The 23752-nt window shown below is 41.3% G+C and overlaps 1 protein-coding gene across 9 annotated transcripts in view; it reads right to left on the bottom strand.

Annotated features, from left to right (window-relative positions):
- The window catches only part of Pik3c2g (phosphatidylinositol-4-phosphate 3-kinase catalytic subunit type 2 gamma), a 337297-nt gene that overhangs the window by 14977 nt on the left and 298568 nt on the right, over positions 1–23752 (bottom strand). For all 9 annotated transcript variants that reach the window (XM_031383723.1, XM_031383725.1, XM_031383721.1 and 6 more), the window contains one exon: positions 6443–6568. In XM_031383723.1, the coding sequence (XP_031239583.1) occupies positions 6443–6568 (126 nt within the window). The remainder of the gene's footprint in view (positions 1–6442; positions 6569–23752) is intronic.

The following is a 23752-nucleotide window of genomic DNA, read 5'->3' as shown; positions in this document are numbered from 1 at the left end:
GGGAAGGGAAGGGGGAGGGGGGAACTGGTGAGCAAGTGTCTCCGGCTTGCTGACTAGAGCACAGTCCTTGAATCCTCCTTACCCATGAAGAGCAAGAGAGCTTTGGGCAGGTAAAGCATGGACCATGCATGTCCTGTCTTTCTGGTGTTTCCTTTAGAATTTTCCTGGATAATACCCAAGTGTAGGAACACATCGACTATAACAATGTACTTCTGTTACAATGTAGAAATTCTTCCTTTGTTATGAATCCTTTAGCAATGTTTTAAACCAGATGTTAGAGGTAGTTGAGCACAAAGAACAGTGGTGCCAGGGCTAAAATCACAGCTGTTTCTCAAAGCTGAAGGAGGATGCCCTGAAAATTGTGCTCCTGGCCCAGGTGCACCTTGGGAGTTCTGTATGCCAGCGGAATTCTGAGAGACTGCTGGCAAACCCTGCAGAGATGCATGCTGGGAAGTGTCAAACAGATGAGCTGGGCCCTGCACCAAAGCTTTGGCAATTGAAGGGTGGGAATCTCTGCCACTGGACAGAGTCCTTGAACTACCCCTCCCTCAGAGAGACCTGTGAATAAAAGAGGGAAGAATTATCTTAGTGAAAAATTTGGTAAGACATTGATATGCAACATCTTATTATCTTTGTGTGTCTCAGAGATTTACACATAGACAGGAACCAGGTCTTTCCCTTTCACCTCAGTATGCTGCAAGGCCTTGGCAGTTTGAGGAATCCCACTATAGTGAGAGGCTGCTGCAAGAGCGCATGCTTCAGAGGAGGTGGAAGAACAAAGCTCTTTAATACCCATGGATGCCATGTGATAAGCTTCTGAACTTTTTAATAAGCAATGGGTCTCCTATTAGAGTGCTTTTAAAGACTCACAGAAATAATGCAGGGGCTTATTGCAGAAATAGGATCTGATATCACGGTTGAAGACAAGAGAAAATAAGCCAGATATAAAGTCATGTGTACATTTTGTGCATCTTTCATTGAGGTTTGGTCTGTCACTTCGATTGTGCAGGCCCCCAAGACCTGGTTGCCCCAGAGATGAGCGAGACCACACGTAGACTCAAATGATACTAAGTGATCTTGATGCCAAGTTATTTCTGATTGGTGAATAAAGATGCTAACAGCTAATACCCAAGCAGAAGATACATAGGCAGGGGTTAGCACTCCAGGACTTCTGGCATCAGAGAAGAACCACGAGGGGAAAAGAAGGTGAAGGGAGGAGGAAGCCACCATGGGTTAGGTGGGTTGTAAAATAATGGCCATGTGTGTTGGCTAATTGGAGTTAAGAGCAGCGCAAACAAAACATTGGAAATCATATAAAGGAATTATTGTCTGGGAAATAGACATAATAGAAAAGAGGGTAGATATCTGCCCAGCTCTTGTGATGATTAAAGGTTACTATAAATATAAAGATTGTATGTGTGTTTTATCCAGGAACTAAGTGGTTAAAGGCGGGGTAGAAACTCTGGGTTAGGACTAAATTTTTCCACAACAAAATGGTGCCTAACATGGGACACGGTTTTCTTGAAGCTAGCCCCTGATTCTGCCTCCAACTCCATGATCCCAGATATAAGACTCAGAATCAAATTATATTTACAAAAACCTTAGTCATATAGCTAGGCTCTACCTTGACTAGATTATAACTAAAGATAACTCATTTATTTTGACCTACATTTTGCCACATGTCTGGATACCTGTGCGCAGGTACCATGTATTGCTATCCTCTCTTTTTGTGCTCTTCTTCCTGCCTCCTTGACTCCCAGAATTCTTCTCCTCCTGATGTCCTACCTCTATTTTCTGCCTAAGCCATAGGCCATAGGTTTTTTAATTGACAGGTGAGGCATCCATACAATACACACAATGATCTGTCTACAATCTTTTATAAGCATTGCTGTATTCATAACAGACTCAGAATTTTGTGCCGGATTTCTGTCTCATGGTTCTCTGATTTCAACTGGCCTCCCTGTCCCATCCCCACCCCACCCCAGCATCTCCAGTCAGTCTCAATCTACTCTCTGATACTCACATTCCTGCTTTGGATTCCATGCATACTGGGATTGTACAAGTATGGACTTTATTAGTTGCTGGTCTTTTAAAATGTGCACAAAATATGAACAATGTGTGTCTGTTCTTCAAATAGGCTTCAGTCGAGAAGAAATTGCAGTGATTTTGAATTACTAGGCCATGGATTTAGGAAGACCTAGGATTATTTCAAAGCTGTCAGAAAATTTATGTCCATACCAAGAATTGTAAAATAAGCTTCATGCATGCATACTTACTGCTGATTTTATAATCCATTAAGCTTTTGATGAATTAACTTTCAACTTATTAAGATAATAATGACTGCTAGTAACATTTATTGTTTCCTTTATATTATGAATACTTAATTTCAATATAGGGACTGAAACCTCCTTCCTTCCTTCCTTCCTTCCTTCCTTCCTTCCTTCCTTCCTTCCTTCCTTCTTCCTTTCTATTGCAACAGCTATAGATTCTCTCTCTCTCTCTCTCTCTCTCTCTCTCTCTCTCTCTCTCTCTCTCTCTCTGCTACTTATGTGACATCCAAAAGGCCAACTCCAGTATTGTTCCATAGGCACCATCTACCTAACCCATTTATTTATAAGACTTATTTTATGTGTGTGAGTGCCGGCATCACATGTGTGTATTGCTCGAGGAGGACAAAGAGGGTGTCATGTCCCTTGCAGCTGGAGTTTCAGACAATTGTGAGCTGCCATGTGGGTGTGAGGACACAAACCTGGGACCTCTGCAAGAGCAGCCAGTGCTCCTGACTACTGAGCCATCTCATCAGCCCATCTCTTAACTTTTGATACAGCATCGCTACAAAGTTTCTTGATAGTGAGGTTGGATGGCTTGTATGCAAAGAAAGAACAGGTTTGATATTGTTGGCTGTGTATCTCTAGTTATGAATGGACATGATAATGAGTAATAAGACATCAAAATACCTCTACCAATTTAGAGAATCTTTCATAGGCATGCATGTATACATACTAATGATTTATAAATATATTTTACACACACTCATAAAACTACATGAAATATTTAAAGACAGCTTATAGAAGTCACAAAGTGTTAAAGATGCATAAGGCAGGAGGTGCCAAGACTCAGGTCACAGCAGCCGAGCAGGGCAGAATGGGGTGTGGGTCTGAAGAGTCATCAGGACCATATGCAGCGCTTTAGGGGAATAAATAAAGACGCTGCAGTGCCTAAAAAGGATTGATGGTGAATCTTGATCTCCAACTTGATGGGATTCAGAATCACCATGGAAACAAACATCTAACATGCCTGTGGAGGAGTTTAGGTTTCTTGAGGTGAGAAGATGCCCTTAATGTGGGCAACACCATGAGCATCTGCCTGGAGTTTCTGCTGCCACACCTGCTCCACCATGATGGACTGGCCCCCTCAAAGTGTGAGCCCAAACAAACCCTGTCTTGAATTGCTCTTTCTAGGTATTTTGTCACAGCCATAAGAAAAAGTAACTGAGACAAAAGGCAATTTCAAATATTATAAAGTATGCAATTCCATTTCTGTGACATTAAAATTGATAAATTTGTAGGGATAGAGGTCCAGTACCATTCAAAGGCAGACAGTTTTGGCTATAGTAGGGTTATCCTTGTAAACCTTAGGATGGTTCTGTTTTGTACATTGACTGGGGATCAAGTAGGTGACACCAATGTTCAGAACTAAACATCCACACAGTGGGGCTCTCGGGGTTGGTAAAGTCAGAATGAGCTACTTGGATCAGACCAATGTCTGCTTCCTAGTATAGGTGTTGAAGTAGCCAGGTAACTAAAGCTACATCAGCCATTACACTGGGGGAAAAACCTTGAGAGCCACTGGAATCTGGATTACAATTTTCTAACTGCACATGAATCTAAAAAAAGAAAATACTCAATGATATTCATCCAAGAGAGAACCAAGGAAAATTACTGAGTTAAAATTTAAGGCATATGAATGCCACATTTAAAATTGTAGATTAACAGTTGGTCATGATGACCCTTCAAATAATGTAAATGGATTAATAATAAATATGTCAGAATGACACCCTAGGTGGAAATATAAAAGATTTAATAAAACTATTTCACAGAGATAGGCCTGATGGTAGATGCATGCAACCCTAGCACTTGGGAGGCAGAAGCAGATAGATCTCTGTGAGTTCCAATCTGGCATGATCTATATAACCAATCCTAGGCCAGCTGAGGTTACATAGAGAAACCCTGTCTCAAAACAAACAAAAAAATAAATATTCCATAGGAGTTGGATAACAGCTTTGTAATGAATGGCTAAAGCGACAGAGACATCAGACAGAATTATACAAGGAAATGGAAGACTGGATTTAGGAGTCTGATGGTGTTCTAGTAGAAGCAGCAGAGCTTTGTTGTTGGATATGTGACTGGGGGAGCAGGAAGCGTCATTAAAGATGTGTTTTGAATTTGCACAAAATTAAGCCAGTCAACATTCTGGCACTGATGAGGAAGGGCTCAGGCGGCCCTACCCCTGGCTGAGAGGGTATTTACGGATGGGAGGAGGGACTCATTTCCCTTTGGGGTTGTAATCGCTGAAGTGGAGAGTCACACCTGGTACGTGCAGACTGCACTAGCTGGACCACTGAGCTATAAAATGTACATGTCTGATACTGCCAACACATGCAAACTAATTCTCCATGCCCCACAAAAGAGAAGGCATCCTTTGAGAAGCAAGTGTCTTCCAAGTAGCCGGGAGAAGTTTAAACGGCATGCTCCAGCAGTGAGGAAGAGGGGTCAAAGGTCAAAACCTTGAGTGATAACAGGTGTGGTGTGCACACCTATAATCCCGGCATCTGAGGTAGAGGCAGGAGGATCAGAGGCACGAGGTCATCCTTGCCTACAAAAATGATTTCCAGACCAGCCTGGGTTCTATGAGTCTTAGGGGAATCAATACAGATATAAGCTTACACTGAGATGGGACAGAAAACTTGGGACAGCATCCAGATTCTCTGTCACTATTCTTCATTGTCCAGTGACGCAGAGGTCCTGAGGATATCCAAGCCCAAGATGTCAAGGAAATAAAACATTCAGGGGTTAGGTATAGCCTAAGAGCATCACCTTGGAGGCTCTACTTATCTACAGCTCATTCCTAATTCCTCAAGACACACAGGGATTCAGAGTCGCTACTCAGTTTTAAGGCTTTTGCATTTTTTTGTTGTTGTTTTGCTTTTTTCAAAATCAGGGGTTGTTTGAATTTCTGCATGTAGACCTTTCACCTAGGGAGGGATGTTTTTTGAAGGGGTGGCAGGCCAGGGTGGACCATAGAACTTCAGCAAATAACACGCTAGGAGGAAGGATAGCAGCGAACGAAAACAAAAACGCAGGTCAGAGGAAAAGGGAACAAATTAACTAAAGGTGGAACTAAAGAGGCACAGAGGAGGTTTCAAAGGATCAGGGTGTCTGGCTGCCAGGTTGCACCTGCAGCTGGGAAAGAGCCTGATGGTTCTTTGCGTTTAGCAATTAGGAGTCTGCCGATACCACTTGAGCGAAGCCCTATCAGGAAAGGTGAGAATCTACACTGCACAGTAACCAAGGGTGAAGGGAATCCGAAGTGAGAGCAGCTCCTGTGATTTGATTAATGAGCTGGGGCTGGTGGTGAGGGAAGACAGCTCCCTGGGAAAAGCTGAGATAGGAGTCAATAAGCTTTGCTCTGCACCACACCAGTACCACACCGGGGAGGCTGAGCCAGGAGGATCCCTGCTTGGGTGAAGCCTGGGATGCTCAGAAAGACCCTGTCCCAACCAACACACAGCTGAAATAACACGCGAAGATGCCTTTGTTTCCCGACATTTCTTGTAGCCCTCTGCTAGATGACACAGCAAGAATAAACGGGCAAAAAAAATGAGTCAGGAGTGAAGGAGGTGGGAGACAACAAAGGCAGGGGTTACTTTAGAGAGAAACCAGAAGACTGGATCTTTAAACCTCGTAGGAGAGCTATTTGCAGAATGCAGTAGCTCTGATCGGTGGTTTTTTTTTTTCTTTTTTTTCAAAATAGCTTTTAGAGGACTTGCTGTTCTACACATAACGGCTTGTGATAAAATGGTTAGGCGAGAAAAACTCAAGTGTGCGAGAACAAGATTAAAGAAAATAAGATGAACACGGTAGAGAAAATGCAATAGAGTCAGGGAAAGTGTTAGTATGCAAAGCAACCTTCCATGCCTGCTGGAGGTTGGCCTGTCAGAGCTTTGATAGTCTGTATTTTCCGGTTCCCATAGCATCTAGAACAGTGTTCAGCATGCTGGTACTATTTTGGGCAACATCATTCCTTTATGGAACAATGCTTCCAATTACTGAAAATTCTCCATATTTGGTTGTGAAGCTGAAAAATGAAGAAAAAAAAAAGAATAAAAAAAAACTGGTAAGAAAAATACAAACTACCTGGATAGGCGATAACGTATACTTACAATTTCATTGTAAGTTGGGTCAGTGCATTTTGGAACACACTTTGTTTTCTTCCTCCGAACTTCACTGTGATGTGGTAGAAGATAAATTTCAACATGTGCACTGGGCGCAGAGCCATCTGGGAGATGCTGCAATGGAACATATTAATAGTGTCACTATCAAAGAAAACAAATATCTGGATATGAAGTGGCCAGACCAGAGGCAGGATCTGCAGTTATGAAAGCTTCCTTAGTTCATCAGAAGAAAGAAAAAGAAAGAAGGAAAGGAAGAAAAGGAAAGAAAAGGAAAAGAAAAAAGAACTAGAAGAAATATCTGGCTGCTCAAAAATAATTCCAACCACAGTGTCAAAGAGACATTCTATCTGAAATTGTTACGTGAGAACAGAGTTCAAAAGTCCATCAATTACAGTTTATTTTTTAGAGTGAAATCTTAATTTGCATTTTTGACAGACACCATCAAGAGATGAATGTTAGTCACAAATGAAGACAGGAATTAAATATCTTGAGAGAATGTACAGTACTTAAGAATCTTTGAAGAATCAAATTTAACATATATTAACATATACAGTGAGTTGGAGCCTTTAATAGTCTGAATGATCCTGTGATGACATCATAATCAGACTTATAACTGGCATACAGTTTAAATGGATACAATTGATGTAGGATGTGAGTTACCATCAAATCCCTTAGATACATTTTTAGACACTCTTCAATGGAGCTGGATATCTGCTGAAGGGGCTGCCTGGACAGCAATGCTGACCGGAGGCTGTCTGCCCCACTCACCTCCATTTCCAGCTCTCAGCCTTTTGCTTTGAACTTCCAGTAACACCTAGGATGGCAATTAGTGCACTGAGACTATTTTTATGGCACTATTTTTTGGAATGGCGTGGCCAGCAGCTGCAGGCTGTTTGGGAAGGTCTACCTTTCCTTCAAGTCTACTGTGGGTATTCTTATTTATTAATTTACCATTTGGAGAGTCAGTCCACCATTTCCAAAAAGCAAAATGACTACAAGTAAATGGGTCCTACCACTGTGATCTTGGTGAAGCAGACCTGTAAGTGAAGAACTCATGAGAAATATTATTATGATTTAAATTGAAAGATGTGGTTTAAAAATCAAATATGAAGAATTGCAGGCTTATTATTATCATTTATTATTATTATTTACTGCAATGTATTTAATTTTCAATGGATACTATTTAATGCTCTAAAATACAATGCTGTTTACACATTCTTGGTGGGCTGGGAAGTTATATAAATTGGCCCAAATGTTCAAGGTCCTCAATTCCTGCTACCCCAGCTTTCCTGCCCACCCAGACCTCATCTCCTGCAGCCGGACAGTTTCTGGTTAATTTTTCCTGGTGGTGTGGATTGCCCCTGAGGCCTGTATTTGCAATATGTACCCAGCCACCGAGTCTCATCTCCACCCTAACATTTCATACGACTGTTTAGCAAAGGAGGTGAAGACCAAGTCCTGGTCTGCACAAGCTGTCCTCAACAGGTAGACACCATCTGGACATTTAGAGCTCCAGCCTTGTGGGCTGGCTCTGGGACGGCTCTGAAGACCAGTGTCGAAGGGAACTCTTCCCAGCGGGCAGAACGTCAAACAGGAGCACCTGCATGTTTGTTTTGCTTGGAAGGAGAAATGGCCAGATGTGTTGATGCAGCAGCTCAATGGCTTGGATGCATAGTCAGGGACGTGGAAAGAACATGATCACAGAATTGGTGATAGGGGAAGCTAGGAAAGAGGCATGTGGAAAGCATTCTTCAAAGGGGGGGGGGAAAGCCATGAATGTATCTGTGCTCTGTGCAAATTCTCAACAGAGAATGTGTCATCACCGGGGTAGGATATAAATAACCAAGTGCATAGGAATGGCCCAACCCACTTATACTGACCACCCTTGCTACTCTCCAGAGGGCCTATGAAGAAATCGAACATGGTGGATGTGGTAAGAGGTTTTAAGGGCTCAGCAACACAGATTCCAAGCACTAAGCAGGCCAAGTGTTGTTTAGCAGCTTCCTCAGAACTACAACATCCGTCAAGGAAGGAGGTAGCCTGGCTCCTAAGACCTGGGATGTAAACTTCACATGTGTGGGAAAGCTGGAACACAGAGGATTCTTGAGGGTTCCTTCCCAGGGTTGTAAAAGCAGTAAACAACTGGGAAGGAGACTCCAACCAGCGCAGTGGACAAGAGAGTCTGGGACCTGTAGAGCCACCTGCAGGTGACACAGAGACCTCCAGCATGGGTCTTGACCCATGTGGTGGAGATTCTTAGAGGTGCGGCTGCATTTGAGCAAGGAACCCCAATAAAACCTCACCAGCACACCAAGTTGGATGTTCATGCAGTCGTTAGTTTGAAATGCCTGGGTTCCACGTCTGGGATGAGTAGGCTTGTATGTTGTGTCTGCCTAGGCCAAGCCTCACACAGTACCAGGCTCTGCCCAGGGGGTGTGAGCAATCTGCCCAGAAAAGAGCAAGCTATTGGATCCTGAAGATGGCACCAAACTGATAGCAGGATGATTGCCTTGGCCCACTTCCACTATGGAGGGGCCATGTTCCCTTCATAACGGGATGGTGATAGGCTGGTGTGGGTTTGTGTTCAGTACCATAGTTCCTATGCAACAGCACTTCTGATTAAGGGACTCGTTTCAAGAACAATAGAGGTGCAACAATCGAATCCACTTCTTTTATCATCCCCCAGAAGAGCTGGAGATGTGTATTACTTATAGAATGGCTGGGTGGCCTTCTGAAGACAGTTACAGCTTCAGCTAGGTGACAATGTCTGTAGCTTTGGGAAAGCATCCCCAGCAGGCTACGTAGCATCAAATATAGAGAACCGTGTGTCTCCCCCACCAGGTTCATGGTTCCCATGGTTAAGGGAGAGAGGAGTGGGACCACTCACCACGATGCCAGTGACCTTCTTAGAATGTTTTTCTTTCTTGTCCCCAGACTTTATGTTCTGTTGGACTAAGGATCTTTTTCCAGCTTCCACTGTAAGACATAGTATTACTCCACCGGGCTGAAAGTTAAAACAGCCTTGGATCATGCTATTAATTTCAAGTATTTAATTTCCAATATATCAAAGAGATTATACATCATTGAAATATTTTTCTTTTTTGATGTTTATACACACATACACACACAGTGCACATGATTGTGTGTGTGTGTTGTGGAGGGGGTGAGTGGACCTACATACACTCAGGTGGAGGAAGCCAGGGGAGGACATTGGGTGTCTTTCTTTGTTGTTTTCCACTGTACATTTTGAGGCAGAATCTGCACTGATCCTGTAACTCACCATCTTGGGTAGGCTAGCTGGCCAGCAAACAAGGAACACAGATGTGTGCCACCACGCCTGGGTGCTGGGGATCAAACGCAGCCCCTCAAGCTTGCATGAGAAGCAAGCACTACACTGGCTGAGCCATTTGCCCAGCCCTTTTAATGGCTTTAAAATCTTTTAAGTCTTTTTACTTTCCTTCCTTGACTTTGTATATCAGTAGCATATTTAATCACACCCCCAAACTGACAGGGCTACAGCGTCTCCCTTCTCAAGATGTTCCGGGCTCGCCTTTGCTCGGAGGAGAAACTCGAGTGACCAAGCAGTAGAAGCTTTTTGTGCAGTAGCCTCCTCTGTTAAGTGCCACACTCAAGCTTTGGGTTTCTATTTCCAAGTCGGTGTCCTTGAGAAGATCCTTGACAATCCGGGAGTTTGCAGAATGCCAGAAGAGCACAGGCTCCAGTTTGAGCCAGGAGTGCATTTTAAATGTGAGCAGCAGGCTTCCCTTGGCTGGTAATAGCTTTAAGTGCAGACATTGATTGCTTGAGTCTTGTAGAGAAATTTTCTTCCTTCTGTAGCTGTCTTATTAGCATCAGTTCTTCCCCTTCGTACTTAGGTGTCACCTCCTCTTCCTTCAGGATCTCGGATAATTTATTAAGGCACCACCAGCTGTCCTGCCATCAAACTGTTCTCAATGTGCTCTTTGCCCTTATGTTCATACAGATTAATTTTTACCTTAAAAGTCATTATACAACCTCTACTTGCCTAACTCTTTACCTTAGGGTCTTTTGCTTGTTTGTTTTTGTTTTTTCTTTTAACGCTGATTGTCTTTTGACCTTCACTAAGACTTGACAGAGACCTGGAGAAAGGTCAGACCTCCCCCCCAGCAATGGAGAGATTGTGTTTATTCAGCGTATTGTGATAAAGTAGCATGGCTCCTTTCTTTTAGAATCTTGTTGTTCATTCTTGCTCCGAATTCTATGTATTCTCAGTTTGCACTTGAAATTCATAATAAAAGAAACACAACAACAACAGAAACCTTTCATATATATATATATCACCATCTTGGGGGAGGGCTCAAAAGTTCTTCAATGGAAGGGCCTCCCATTTTACCATGCCTTTGTGCTTTTTTTCTATTGCCTATTCACAAAATCCTAGAGTATCCTCTCATAAGGCTCATGCATGAAAGGCTTGGTCACCAGCTGATGGTACAACTTTGGAAGGTTCCAGAAAGTTCTGTGGTTGGGGCCTAGCTGGAGGAAGTGGATCACGTGGGGGTATGCCTGTGAGTGTTACATCTTGCTCTCTCCCTCTGATGATGAACTTTGATTCCCTGGGCTTTCCTGACCAGAAAGCTCTGTCTCCTCACAGCCCAGACACAGAGGAGCCAGGTGACCATGAACTCAACTACCATCAAACCGTGAGCCTTAATATACAAGTTGTTGTGCCAAGCATTTATCACTTCAATAGAAAAGCTAATGAACACACTTAGCCAAGCTTCATCAATAGATTCTTCTATCCTCAAATGAAATGCTTGAAGTTTTTACTTAAAATTTGGCTTCTATTTACCTTTATTTCTTAATAGACATGTTTCTCCACCCCCAGTATTCCACCCAACATCGCTAGGTAGTCAAAAGTATCAAAGACAGCCATGGGTCTTCCGAAAGATGGACTGTTGGGTGCTCCTAGCAGTGCATAAGTCCTTCACGAACAAATTGATGATGTAGCCTAATATACACGTAGGTGGTACAGTATAGCTTTGGGCCTATAAACCTGAACACCAAAGCTACAAGTGATTTCAAAGCCAGCAACTTAGTCAGACCCTTTTTCAAAAGAGTGACTCATAGAGAAATGCATTAGCTGAGGCCTGTATCCTGTCCTGCTGCAGGATCTTCAGGGTGACAGCATGCACAGAGCTATTATGTCTGTGCTACAAACACTCTCTCAGATCCCTCCAGAGGAGCTGCTCAAAGGTCTTGAGAGTCATTGTCTCTTTAGAGGTGTGTCCATTGCAGTTTTCTTGGTTTGCTTATCAAGCCTGTAGACAAGTGGGGGCATTCTCGCCATTAATGGTTGATGTGGGTAGGCCCAGGCCACTATGCGTAGTACTAACCCTAGGCAGGTGGTCCTGGGCCACATGAAAAAGCAAACCGAGCATACTGTATGTAGGGAGTGGGTCAGTAAGCCATATTCCTTCGTGTGATTTCTTTATTTTTTCCTTCCCTCCCCTTTAATTTCCTTTCCTTTCCTCTCCTTTCCTCTCCTCTTCTTCTTTTCTTTTCTTTTCTTTCTTTCTTTTTTTTCTCTGTCTTCCTTCCTTCCTTCCTTCCTTCCTTCCTTCCTTCCTTCCTTCCTTCCTTTCTTTCTTTCTTTGTTTCTTTTTTTGAAGCTGGGATTTGCTTTGCAACTCTTGCTTCCCTCTGAGATGGGCCATCAATTGCAAACTGAGATCATTCCCTCCTTCCAAGTTGATTTTGGCCATGGTGTTTCTCATAGCATCAGAAGCAAAGCCATGGTCCTATAAATGGCACACAGTGAGTGAATGGTATGCTGTGGGACCTTCTCATACTCTCTCTTACTGTACAAATCCTCCCATCTTGTTTCTCTTATGTGGAATAGAAGGATGAATCATAAGAAGTAAACTTGCTCCCTGTGATGTTGATTGTAGTGTTTACATTTAATTGGGCAGATGCCTCATAAAGATCCCAAGTTGAAGACAGAGGAAGGACTCACAATAAAACTAACTAGTCTCACAAATAAAATCAGTGTTTCAAACATGTCTGCGACTATTTTGTCAAATATGTATATGCGGTCTTGCTAACAAAACTTCAATATTTTAAAATCACTGCTTTTATGAGTTAGGTATGATAGCACATACCTGTAATTCCTGTACTGGGGAGTTAGAGATAGGGATCTTGAAATTGAACTTAGTTTGGGCTTCGGGAGACCCTGTCTTATAATAGCAACAAAATAAAAAAATTAATAAATCTAATGCTTCAATATGATACTTGAAAAATATTGTTCATTCCCCAAATTTAGTAGAAGTAGGCACTAAAAGGATTTTAGTGACAGCTGATGAATCATTTAAAAACTAATGTTAGGAGGCTAAGAAGATGGTAAACTGCTTATTGGCAAGTATATGGACCTGAGTTTAGATGCCTAAACCCTGTTTAATAAGCTGGAAATGGTGACACTTGCTTGTGCTCTTAGCACTAGGAGATGGAGCCTGGAAGATGGTAGGGACTGGCTGACCAGTTAGCTAGTTAATGAGCTCCAGGTTCAATAAGAGATGGTTTCAAAAACAAAGGTTGGAGAAGAAACATCTGATGTTGACCTCTGACCTCCACACATGCATACATGGGCAAAGGCACCATCACATACATGTGCAAATCCCTGTCTACCCTTCATAAATAACTTTAAGTGTGCCATTAGTCTAAAAGAATAGAATGGAGGGTTTCAAATGTCCTTGAAATTTGCTAATGAGATGACTGCTTCCTTAACTAGGGAATGAAACAGGATGAGCAGCTTGGTTGAATTTAATGAGTTACCTTGTAACTCTTTGTTCATGATATTGGCTTCTAGCTGATCTCATTTTACTTGCATGAATAATTGAATACACTAATTTTTTGCTTTTATTTCTTGCTCTGGATTGCACGTAGCATTTCAGATGGCTTCCCATGTCACTATATCTGTTATTCTTAAGCACAGGAAGTTAAAGTGTCTAGAAAAAGTTACTTATCAAAAAGGAGAGAATGGAACAGACTTCTGACAAAAAGAAGATAAAATAAGAAGGGAAAATCTCCACATGAAAGTCGTTTACAAAATAAATAATAACACTGAGCATTGCAGAACATGCAGTAGTAGTTCCTCAGCCTCCCCATGACATTTATCATAATTGAAGTATTTACTTTAAAATTTTTCACATGTATGTATGTATGTATGTATGTATGTATGTATGTATGTGCTTCTGCATGCTGTAACAAACATGTAGGAGTCAGAGAACAACCTAAAGTAGTCAGCTCTCTCCTTCTACCACATGGGTCCTGGGGATCAAACTCAGATGTGTGATCATGGCAACTAGTGCCTTAACTCACTGAGCCATCTTTTTGGCCCTGGACCATTTTCTCATTTTCTTAAAATAACGCACAAGTTAGTATTGTTTACTGCACTGGAGGTTTTTCTAAAGAACTTATGTCTAACCACAGCCTTATGTGAGTCTTTGTGAAGAAAATAAAATAAGTTTGGAGTGCTGCTAGATGGAGTTTAATAGGAAGACTGATGAAGACCCAAATGGTTGAAAGTCAGCAGACACCTTGGAGCCTTCCTTATATTAATCTGAAGCTTAATTGTGTTTAATCCATTACCATCTTTCCAATGAATAATTTATGAGAATTTTCCATCATTTTTAAATTAAATGCCTCTAATTATTGGATAATACAAGCTTCAGTGAAAATCAACTGACCATGATTAAAATACGATAGGGTTTTCAAAGTCTGAGAAGGATGCCAGAAACAAGAGAATTCGATAAAATCATCTTCTCACCTGTCTAAGTGCCTGGCCAATGCGATGTGTGTGTCCAAATCAGTCATCAGACTGGCTGGAGTCCAACAAAGAACAGCAGCAGTGTAAGGCAGAGGTGCCTGCGACTCTTCTCTCTTTCCTTCTTAACTTAAATACTGTAATTATTTGTCTAACCCGTGTGTGTTGGTCAATACGAATGCAATGAATTCAGAACTCCATGGACTAAATCAGGATGCTCTCTTGCTTCATTTCACACTAATTTAAACCTTTCATAGACTCCGAATGGTAGGTTATTTTCAAGACTTATTTTTAAAAATAGTTGAAAAAAATCTAATTATCACACATTTAATATTTTGTGTGGTCCATGAAAAGAAAAAAAACGAGTCAAGGCATCAACATTCTTTGTTACTTTTTTTAAAAAAAATATTAATTTATTATCATTTGAAAATTGGGTATGTGTGTGTGGTATGTGTGTATGTGGGGTATGTGTGGGGTTTGTCTGGTGTGTGTGTGTGTGTGTATGTGTAGTGTGTGTGTGGTGTATGTGTATGTATGGTGTGGTGTGTATGCATGTGTATGTGGTGTGTGTGTGTGGTATGTGTGTATGTGGGGTATGTGTGGGTTTTGTCTGGTGTGTGTATGTGTATGTGTAGTGTGTGTGTGTGTGGTGTGTGTGTATGTATGGTGTGGTGTGTGTGTGGTGTGTATGCATGTGTATGTGGTATGTGTGTGTGGTGCCTGTGTGTGTGTGTGTGGTGTGTATGTGGGGTTTGTGTGTGTGTGCACGCGCACACATGTGCCAGCATATGGACATGTGCATATGGTAGCCCAAGGATCCCTGCAGCTGGGAGTCATCCAGTGTGGCTCTGGTCTTCTGCAGGAGCAGCACTTGCTGTGCTCTTAATCATGTGTGTACATTTATGAGTGCTCATGCAGCCCAGCCCAATACACCTCCAACCTCACTCAGGGTTGGGGGTGGGAAGAAGAGAGAGTGCTGTGGTTGCGGTTTGGATGCAACCAATTACAGATCAAAAATAATTTTTAAACTGTGTCTATGCTGAAAAGTCATGTTTTTACTCATATTATATAAATAATGTAACAGCTATTTCTATATTTATACTATAGTAGGTATTATATGTAATCTCGAGATGGTTTATGTATATACTATTCCTGTGTGGATTATCTGGAAAATTATCTCATTTAATATAAGGGAACTAGGATCTTCAGGGGGTTACTGCAACCAATCGCTGGGGACAACTGCATTTTAAAACTATTATACCTGTACCCTAAAGTCTTTCACAGCTCACAGAAGTTGAGCTTTGGTAGATTAAACACCCTTTCCAACTTAGTACATATAAATCCATTTGCTTCTGAAAAATTCAGAATTCTAATCAGAGCCCTCGACTTCTGTCACTGAAGCATCGTGAGAAATTTGTCAAGGTCTTACTCCTCCTTGGTTTTAATATGTGAGAAGTGATGCTTTAAACTTCATGTATGGTTTAGAATCTATTCAAGAGAAGAGGTTGATGAGCTGTTTATGGGTTAGCTGGTAATTAAACTCTTGTTTCAAATTTGTTGAACTACTCTGGGTGAATCGAATTTCTGGTCTCTTGACTATCGCTATGTCTGAAAGACAGTGCTTAAGCCAGATATGAACATGTGATGTAAAACTGAGAAGCTATTCAAAACAATAAAGAATTGGAAGATCAAATGTGTGCTGCTCTGCACTTGATGTAGGGAGAAACTGGACTGTACAGGGCAAATCCATACTTTAAGACACTTGCAGAGTTGTCTGCCTGTATACCTCAGAAGCTCACAAATCCTGTTCTATGTGTTTATTTCGTTTAAAAATTCAAATAAATACTTCAGTATGTAATGTGCCTGTGTCAGTAGCCCAACTGTGGTACAAATACATTGGAATTAATAAGCATCCCTGAGTTAGGAGGTGTGAAATAATAAATGGTATCTAGTAAAGTTAAAGACGATAGACTAAGTGCTGAGGAGGTAGCTCGGTGGGCAGGACCGACTGCCCAAGCATGAGGACCTGAGTTCACATCCTCACCATCTACATAAAAATCAGGGCATACTGGTTTACAGGGGCAAGCCCAGCACTGGGGAGGGTAGAGACAAATGAATCAGGGGGCTCACTGGCCAGCCAGTTTTGCTGCAGGAGTAAGCCCCAAGTTCAGTGAGACTCTGTCCCAGGAAGGTGGAGAGCAATGGAGGACACCAAACACCAACCCTTGGCCTCTACACGTGACCACACCCAGCGTACCCACACGTGACCACACCCGACGTACCCACACGTGACCACACCCAACGTACCTACACATGACCACACCCAGCGTACCCACACGTGACCATACCCAGTGTACCCACACGTGACCACACCCAATGTACCCACACGTGACCACACCCAGCGTACCCACACGTGACCATACCCAGCGTACCCACACGTGACCACACCCAACGTACCCACACGTGACCACACCCAGCGTACCCACAGTACAGTACAGTCAGCTCAGGCTACAGTGAGATGCTGTCCACAAAACAATGAAACCAAACAAGACACCAAGTATCAATCTGGAGCGAACTGAGTTATCTGTATCACTCTCTGGCCAGAGATGCTGAGAGCAGAGAGATCTATCAGGGGCAATGATAAAGGAGAGCAATCTAGGGGACATAATCCAACTGTTCACAACGCTCGGTATGTGCTAGTGATTATGCTCGGAATTTCTAACACCCATGTCTTAATAATTCACAGGACTAATATACACAAAATCACCAAGACTAAGACTTGAGAAATGTGATAATTAACCAGCATGACCCTACTGACGTTCACCAAACTCCTCCCCAAGCAGGGGCAGTACACATTCTTTCTTGTCCCATGTGGAGCATCTAACCCAGCTGCATCATGTTCTCAGACTAACATGCTCAGTCGATGTAAAGAGGTTCAGATCATGTGGAACATGTCCTCAAACTACCTTCTGGTCCTCTCATTTCTCCTTCCTGTGTGCTGGGATTGTAAGGACGTATCACCCTGTAGTGTCTTTGTTTGTTTGTTCACTGTTATTGTTTTGTTTTCCTTTTGCTGTGGCATGAGGCTGAGCAGTGTTAAGAGCTAAGTACATAGTCTACCAACTGCCCAGGCCCCAGTTTGTTGTTTATAACACCCATAGTTTATGATGTCCTTAGAACAAGCACCATCTCTGTAAGCAAATTTGACTTTATGAGCTGTACTTTTGATTCCCAACCAGTTCTTTTGCCTCTCCAATTCCCCCAGTTCCCTCTGATTTTTATGTTGTCTTAGGACCACAATGGAATTAAAGTAGATATTAAAGACAGTCCCATTTCTTGTCATTTCCCAAATAGTTGGTAACAAAATAGGATATGTTCAAATGATTCACAAAGATGGAATCAGAAAAGGAACTATAGTAATTTTAAACTGAAGGACAAAGAAAATCAACATATCATCACTTGGGAGCTGCAACTAAAGGCATGGGTGCTTCATATCAGAAGAAAATTACAGCTCCAGCTCCCTGTGTTAGAAAAGACAAACCATTTAAAGCTATTTCCTTAGTTTACAGCTTTGAAGACTGGGAATGGAAGATATAAACACGTAGCTCAGTTTGTTTGTAGAATTTGCCTGCTCGCCCCCCCCCATTCTTCTTCACATGTCTTTTTCTACTGTCTCTGAAGAGATTATTTTGCTCATAAAAGCCCAAACTGAGGATTCTTCTTTGGACACTTGGAAGCTCCTGTGTTCCCCTCCAGCTTCCACGTTTTCCAGCTGGCTTCATCCTACATCACTTCCTCTTTCCCTGTGTGTCTTCCAGCTGGCTTCATCCGACATCACTTCCTCTTTCCCTTTGTATCTTCTTTCTCTCACTACTGAAGCGTCCCCAGTCCTTCTATGTTTGATTTCAGCATTTAGCAGTAAGATTCTTAAATTTTTTTCTTTTCTTTTTTTCTTAAAATTTTCTCTCATACAAGACATGGACTGCAGCCTCTTTACCCTGGTCTCAGTGCCCCCAGGTTTCCTCTCCCCCACATCACCTGCTCCTTCTTTTCCCATCAGAAAATTAAAGGCTAGTTATTTCAACCCAACACAGCATAGTAAGATTCAATAAGACTAGGCATAAACTTTCATATCAAGGCCAGACAGGACAACCCAGTTACGAGGAAAAGGATCCCATGAGCAGGCAAAAGAGTCAGAGACACGATTATGTTTTCGAATAAAGTTTCACTCAAATTTCTCTTTTGTCCTCCTGGAAATTCAGAGATGCCTTTGTTTAGACTCATATTTCACCCATAGACTATTGAGCTTTGTTTCGGTCTTATAGTTTCTCTGTATCACTTAATTCAGATAATTTCTATTGGTTAAACTTAAGCTAAGTATGCATTAGTAGAATGATCAAACACGACTCATAAAATGTAGGTTAAATATCAAGAGCTCAGAGTTTTGAAGTCTTTAAATTTACATCCTTAATTGTGAGATCTTGGGCAAAAAAAAATTAAACTTACTGAATTTAAACATATTTTTGTGTCTATAAGCACAAGGCTTTCTTTAGGTGAAGTATGTCTATAAAGGTCTGAGACTCCTTGGCACATTGCACTGGTTAAAAGCTTTTCATTGTAGCAGACAAAGTAAACCGGCACAGAGAGCAGAAGAGAATCCTTCTGGAGTTCCACATGGAAATTTTATTCTTCTACATGTCAATCACACATCAGAAGGAGTGAGACCCTGACTACTCATTTGTAGAATTCCAATTAGCTGCCTGCTGGGGGGTGCTTGTTTCTAGGTGGTTGGGGGTGTTTGTAAATGGACAGAATTCTGATGGCCAGAGACAGGAAGCAGGGGTCTAGACTGCTTACGTAAGAACATCCTCTCGTGAGGGAAACACAGTGCAGTCTGAGGAAGACTGCGGCACGGAGTAGCCTGAGGAAGTGGGATGATGGGAGCTGAGCCATAAGGTCAGCATGAGGCCACATCAGTCTTGGATTCGAGCTTTAACTCAGAGTCTCCGTGAGTTCCCACACAACATTTTTATACTTGCTGCAGTGAAGAGCAGAGATAAAAGAGGAAGGTCTTCAAACACTCGGAACTTAGTTATTAAATACATGTTTGGACACCCAAAACATAGTGATAAATAAAAATGCCTTCAAGAACACTTTAAAGAATTTAAAGTTGGAACTAGCTGTTGTCTTGAAGTTTTTACTTCTGTAGAAATCTTGTAACATTTTCCTATCCTTTCTTCTCTCTAGCTTTTGTTACTTAGGTTAGAATCTAGAGTTTGTATCCTGTGGCCTGCAGTGCCCTAGGAAACCTATGTATGTGAAGCAACACAAAATCATAAAATTACCTAAAGCATTATAAGGAAATTTTTGATGACTTTTTTTTTTTGGTAACTTGATTCTGAAGTTCTTGAATGTGAACTGTGTAGATTACAATGTCATGTGACAGTGTCAAAAGGTTGGCATGTCTGAGAGAGTGAAACAAGGAATATCTTAACAGTCAACCAAATAAGTCATAGGTGAATAGAAAATATTGAATAGCATTTTGATAATAATAGACATAAAAGAAAATTGAATGGGTTTGTTGATAATTGCATAGAAGGCTAAAACTGAGTTGAAGTACAGAAAATAAGTTATAATAAAGTTTTAATCAGATGTTATGTGAAGGTGGTACAGAAACTCAGTAAGGTGGCACTTATTATTTGGTAGTGAGTAATGCCAGATTTAGAAACCGTCTTCGTGGAAAGCAGAGGAGCAGTTTGGAACTTTTGAGATGGAAAGCTATCAGAGTATAATTGCCCACCAGGTGGCTAGACAAGTGTAAACAGGAAGAAAGACTAAAAGTGGAGATTTAAATTTGGGGAGAAATTTGTATCATCTTTGAAGTCACAAGATATTAAACTAGGAGATTAGTTTTAAGGGTCAAGGCCCCAAGTATTGAAAAAAAATGCATTTAAAGGCAGTGGCTGTAGCTGTATCTCTGCCTTAAATCTGTAAGAGGCAGGATACACTTAGAAAGAGCAGTGCAAAAAACAGTTCTAAAACACATGGACAGAACACGGACACCTGGGAACAAAAATAAAAAACAAAAACAGAAATTAAAGCTGTTGATATTAAGTTTTTAGAAGGTGTAGAATTGATTTCTTTGAGAAATAATTGGTCAGCATTAAAGATTATAAATACATTCATCAAAGTTGATGGATATAAAATCCACATACAAAATTAGTGGGTTTTCTGTACAGCAGAAACTCACTAAAAAGGAAGCCAAGAAAAACCACTCGAATTCACAGAATGTAACAAAAAATATAGCACATAGGTATAAACTTAACAGAAGATGATAAGGATTTTTAAGATGACAGTCCATAGCCTGCAAAGAAAGTCATTTGAAGACTCTAAATGGCCAGACCACCTCCTATACACTGCATCAACCTTGGGGAATGCTGGACCACCAAGTGTACCTCAGACTCAGTGGAATCCCCATCAAAATTCCAATGACATTGTTTGCGAATCCCATCTATCCCCAAGTCATAACATTTATATGAAAGTACAAAGACCCAGAACTGTCAAAAACTCTAAGCAGAAAGAGCAATACTGGAGGTATCCCAACGGCTGACTTCCAGCTCCACTTACTACAGAGTCATGGAAACAAAACTCAGTGTATCAGTTGGTCAAACCATATCAAACATGTAGGAAGACAGAATAGAAGACTCAGAAAGAAACTCACACAGCTACTTCTCTTTGATTCTTGATAAACCACTTAGAAATATAGGGAAAATCTGTGTGCTGAAGAGATGGCTTAGAAATTAAAAGTGCTTGTTTAGCTTTCAGATTACCCCATTTTCAGTCCCCAGCACCTATGTCCGGAGGTTCACAACTGTCTGTAACTCCAGCTTCAAGGAATCTGACTCCCTCTTCTGGCTCCTGCATGCACTGAATTCAAATGCATGCACATGTGTGCTTGTGTGTGAGCCAGGGAGTGTACATACATGCTCACACACATACCACATAATTTAAAATAATTTTTACAAAACTTTTAAAAATATAGACAAAAAGACAGACTCTTTTAACAAGCAGTTCTGGGAATATAGTATTTACATGTAAAGAAGAATAAAACTAGGGGATAGATGGCTCAGTGGTTAAGAGGACTTAGCTAATGTTCCCGAGGCCCTGGGTTTGATTCCCAGCACCTACATGGTGGCTTACAGTAGTCTCTATCTCCAGCTCCAAGGGATTTGTCACAGTCTTCTGGCCTCTGTGGACACCGTTTGTGTGGGCAAAACACCCACACAAATTAAATTAAAGAAAACTGAAATGAGACTAATGCTTGCTCTCCCAAATAAAAATCAGCTCCAACTAAGTAAAAGGCCCAGTGAAATACCGAAAGTGCTGTTGAACTGCTGTCTGACTTCACTTAAGATGACTAAGCATAAGCAGTGATTTTCTGACTAGTTTTAAAAAAAAAGGCTTAGCACAGCAAAAGACACACTAGAGTGGAAAGCCAGTTTGTGAAACAGTAAAGAATGACCAACTACTCATTTGACAGGGAATTTATATCCAAAATATATGAAGAATAAACCAAAGCACCAAAAGTGCACAATTCAAACAATAAAACTGGCAAATGAATGGAAGAGACAATTTACAAATGGCCAATCAACTCTCGAACAAAGCAGAAGGCGTTTAGAGAATTGGGGAACACATGGGCTTGATTTTGAGATTTGCCTGTTCTGTCTTTTCTTTGTTTCATAAGCCAGTCTGCCCGCCTCTCTTGTGTCCTGTGAAATAATTCCCCAACAAGGCAACTCGTGTTATGTCAGAACGCTATTTTACCTCATCCTAAGTAACCACTGACTTGAGGCACAGTGATGAATTTGGAAGACTGGCTTCTCGGTCCTGGTAACTTTGAAGACCTGGGAATATTTACATTGTATCACAGAGAGAAGAAGAGAAAGGAGAAAAAGACTAGGGAATTCTGTGAATTTGGGAGGATACACTCACTGAACACTGCAGAAACAGTGGGACAGAGTAACTCAAATGAAGTACCTGGAAAAACCTTAGAACATTAGGAAATATTTCAAATCTAAATGTTAAGTGTTTCTTTGTCGTACAAACTGAATGGCCAGGCTGCTGGCTGCAGTCCTTTGTCAGCTGCGATCACTACAGTAACCATGTGCATCTTTGAAAGGGAAAGGATTTTTTTTTAAAGCATTTTGTTGGAGCCTGTGTTCTCATAGGAAGAAAGAAGTTTCTAGAACAAAGCTTCAAAGATTTAATAATAAGATAAACAATTCTTCTCATGAAACCTAATATAACAGGACTTCAGGCATAATTCATTTTAATATTAATATAAAATCAAGCACAACTTCTGGAGTCTGACTACTTTGGTATGCGAAAACATTAAAGGCTTTATAATTAAATAACAATTAGCTTCAGCTGGAAATGAGCAAAGAAAATAATTTAAGAATTTATAGATTTTTTTATGTCCTCTGAACGCACACTCAATCTCTTTTTTAGATAAGCAGGGGAAAAAATAATTTAACAACACTCTGACAACAGCAGAGATGGCTCAGCAGTTAAAAGTGTATACTGCTCATGCATATGACCTGGGTTTGATTCTCAGCACTCATATTGAGTAATCCATTACCTCCTGTCACACCAGCTCCAGGACACACACACACACACACACACACACACACACACACACACACACACTTAAAGAAAACAAGAATGTTTGGAAAATGCAAAGGACTTTTGTGACACTTCCAAAAGCTGAAAAAGAATCTTAGTTCTCATTTGTCCACAGGAGAAATGATCTGCTTTTTTGTTGTTGTTGTTGTTGTTAATAAACTATTTGAAAAATTTGAAGTGGCAACCAAAGAGGACTGGAGTGCAGAGAAGCCTCACTGAAGAAATGACAAGGACATGTCAGACATGCTCAGCTGCGCCATCAGTGGATACAAGGTCCTGGGGCAGCACTTGCCTTCATATTCCAGGAACAGCAAGCAGGCACTGAGGTTGGGCTTGAATGATTGGGAGAACTCGAGGCAGACGAGGTTGAACTTCTCAAGGGAATGAGCCGTGTACAACTTGATGTGCCATTAGGCATCTCTTGATTTCACTGTGAGTGAGATGAGACTTCAAAAGACTAAGAGGAAAGAAATTATAGGAACTGATTTTTCTCCCCAAAGCAAAATTTTGGCTACTAGGTTCAGTGGAGACAAAAAGAAGCAGAGACAGAAGCAAAGAATCCGATAAAGCTACACCAGTGCTTCAGGTGGGGGTGACGGCCACTTGAAGGACTGCGGATGGGAAATGGTGGGCCTGTGGGTTTATTTTTCAAACAGGAATTTCAGATAGGATAAATGTACCTTGTAAGGGACGTGGGGTCGAATGACTAAGAGCTTCAGCATATGTCACTTGAAGGCAGACGGTGAGACTACGATGGGAAAGATGGAGTTCATGTTTAGGGTATAGCCATTAGAAGTTGGATTTGGTGTATGTTGAGT

This window comes from Mastomys coucha, unplaced genomic scaffold (assembly GCF_008632895.1).
Source record: "Mastomys coucha isolate ucsf_1 unplaced genomic scaffold, UCSF_Mcou_1 pScaffold20, whole genome shotgun sequence".
In the NCBI taxonomy this organism is placed as follows: domain Eukaryota; kingdom Metazoa; phylum Chordata; class Mammalia; order Rodentia; family Muridae; genus Mastomys; species Mastomys coucha.
Note: the sequence above shows the minus strand (reverse complement) of the source record. Positions and strands in the feature narration are given on the sequence as shown.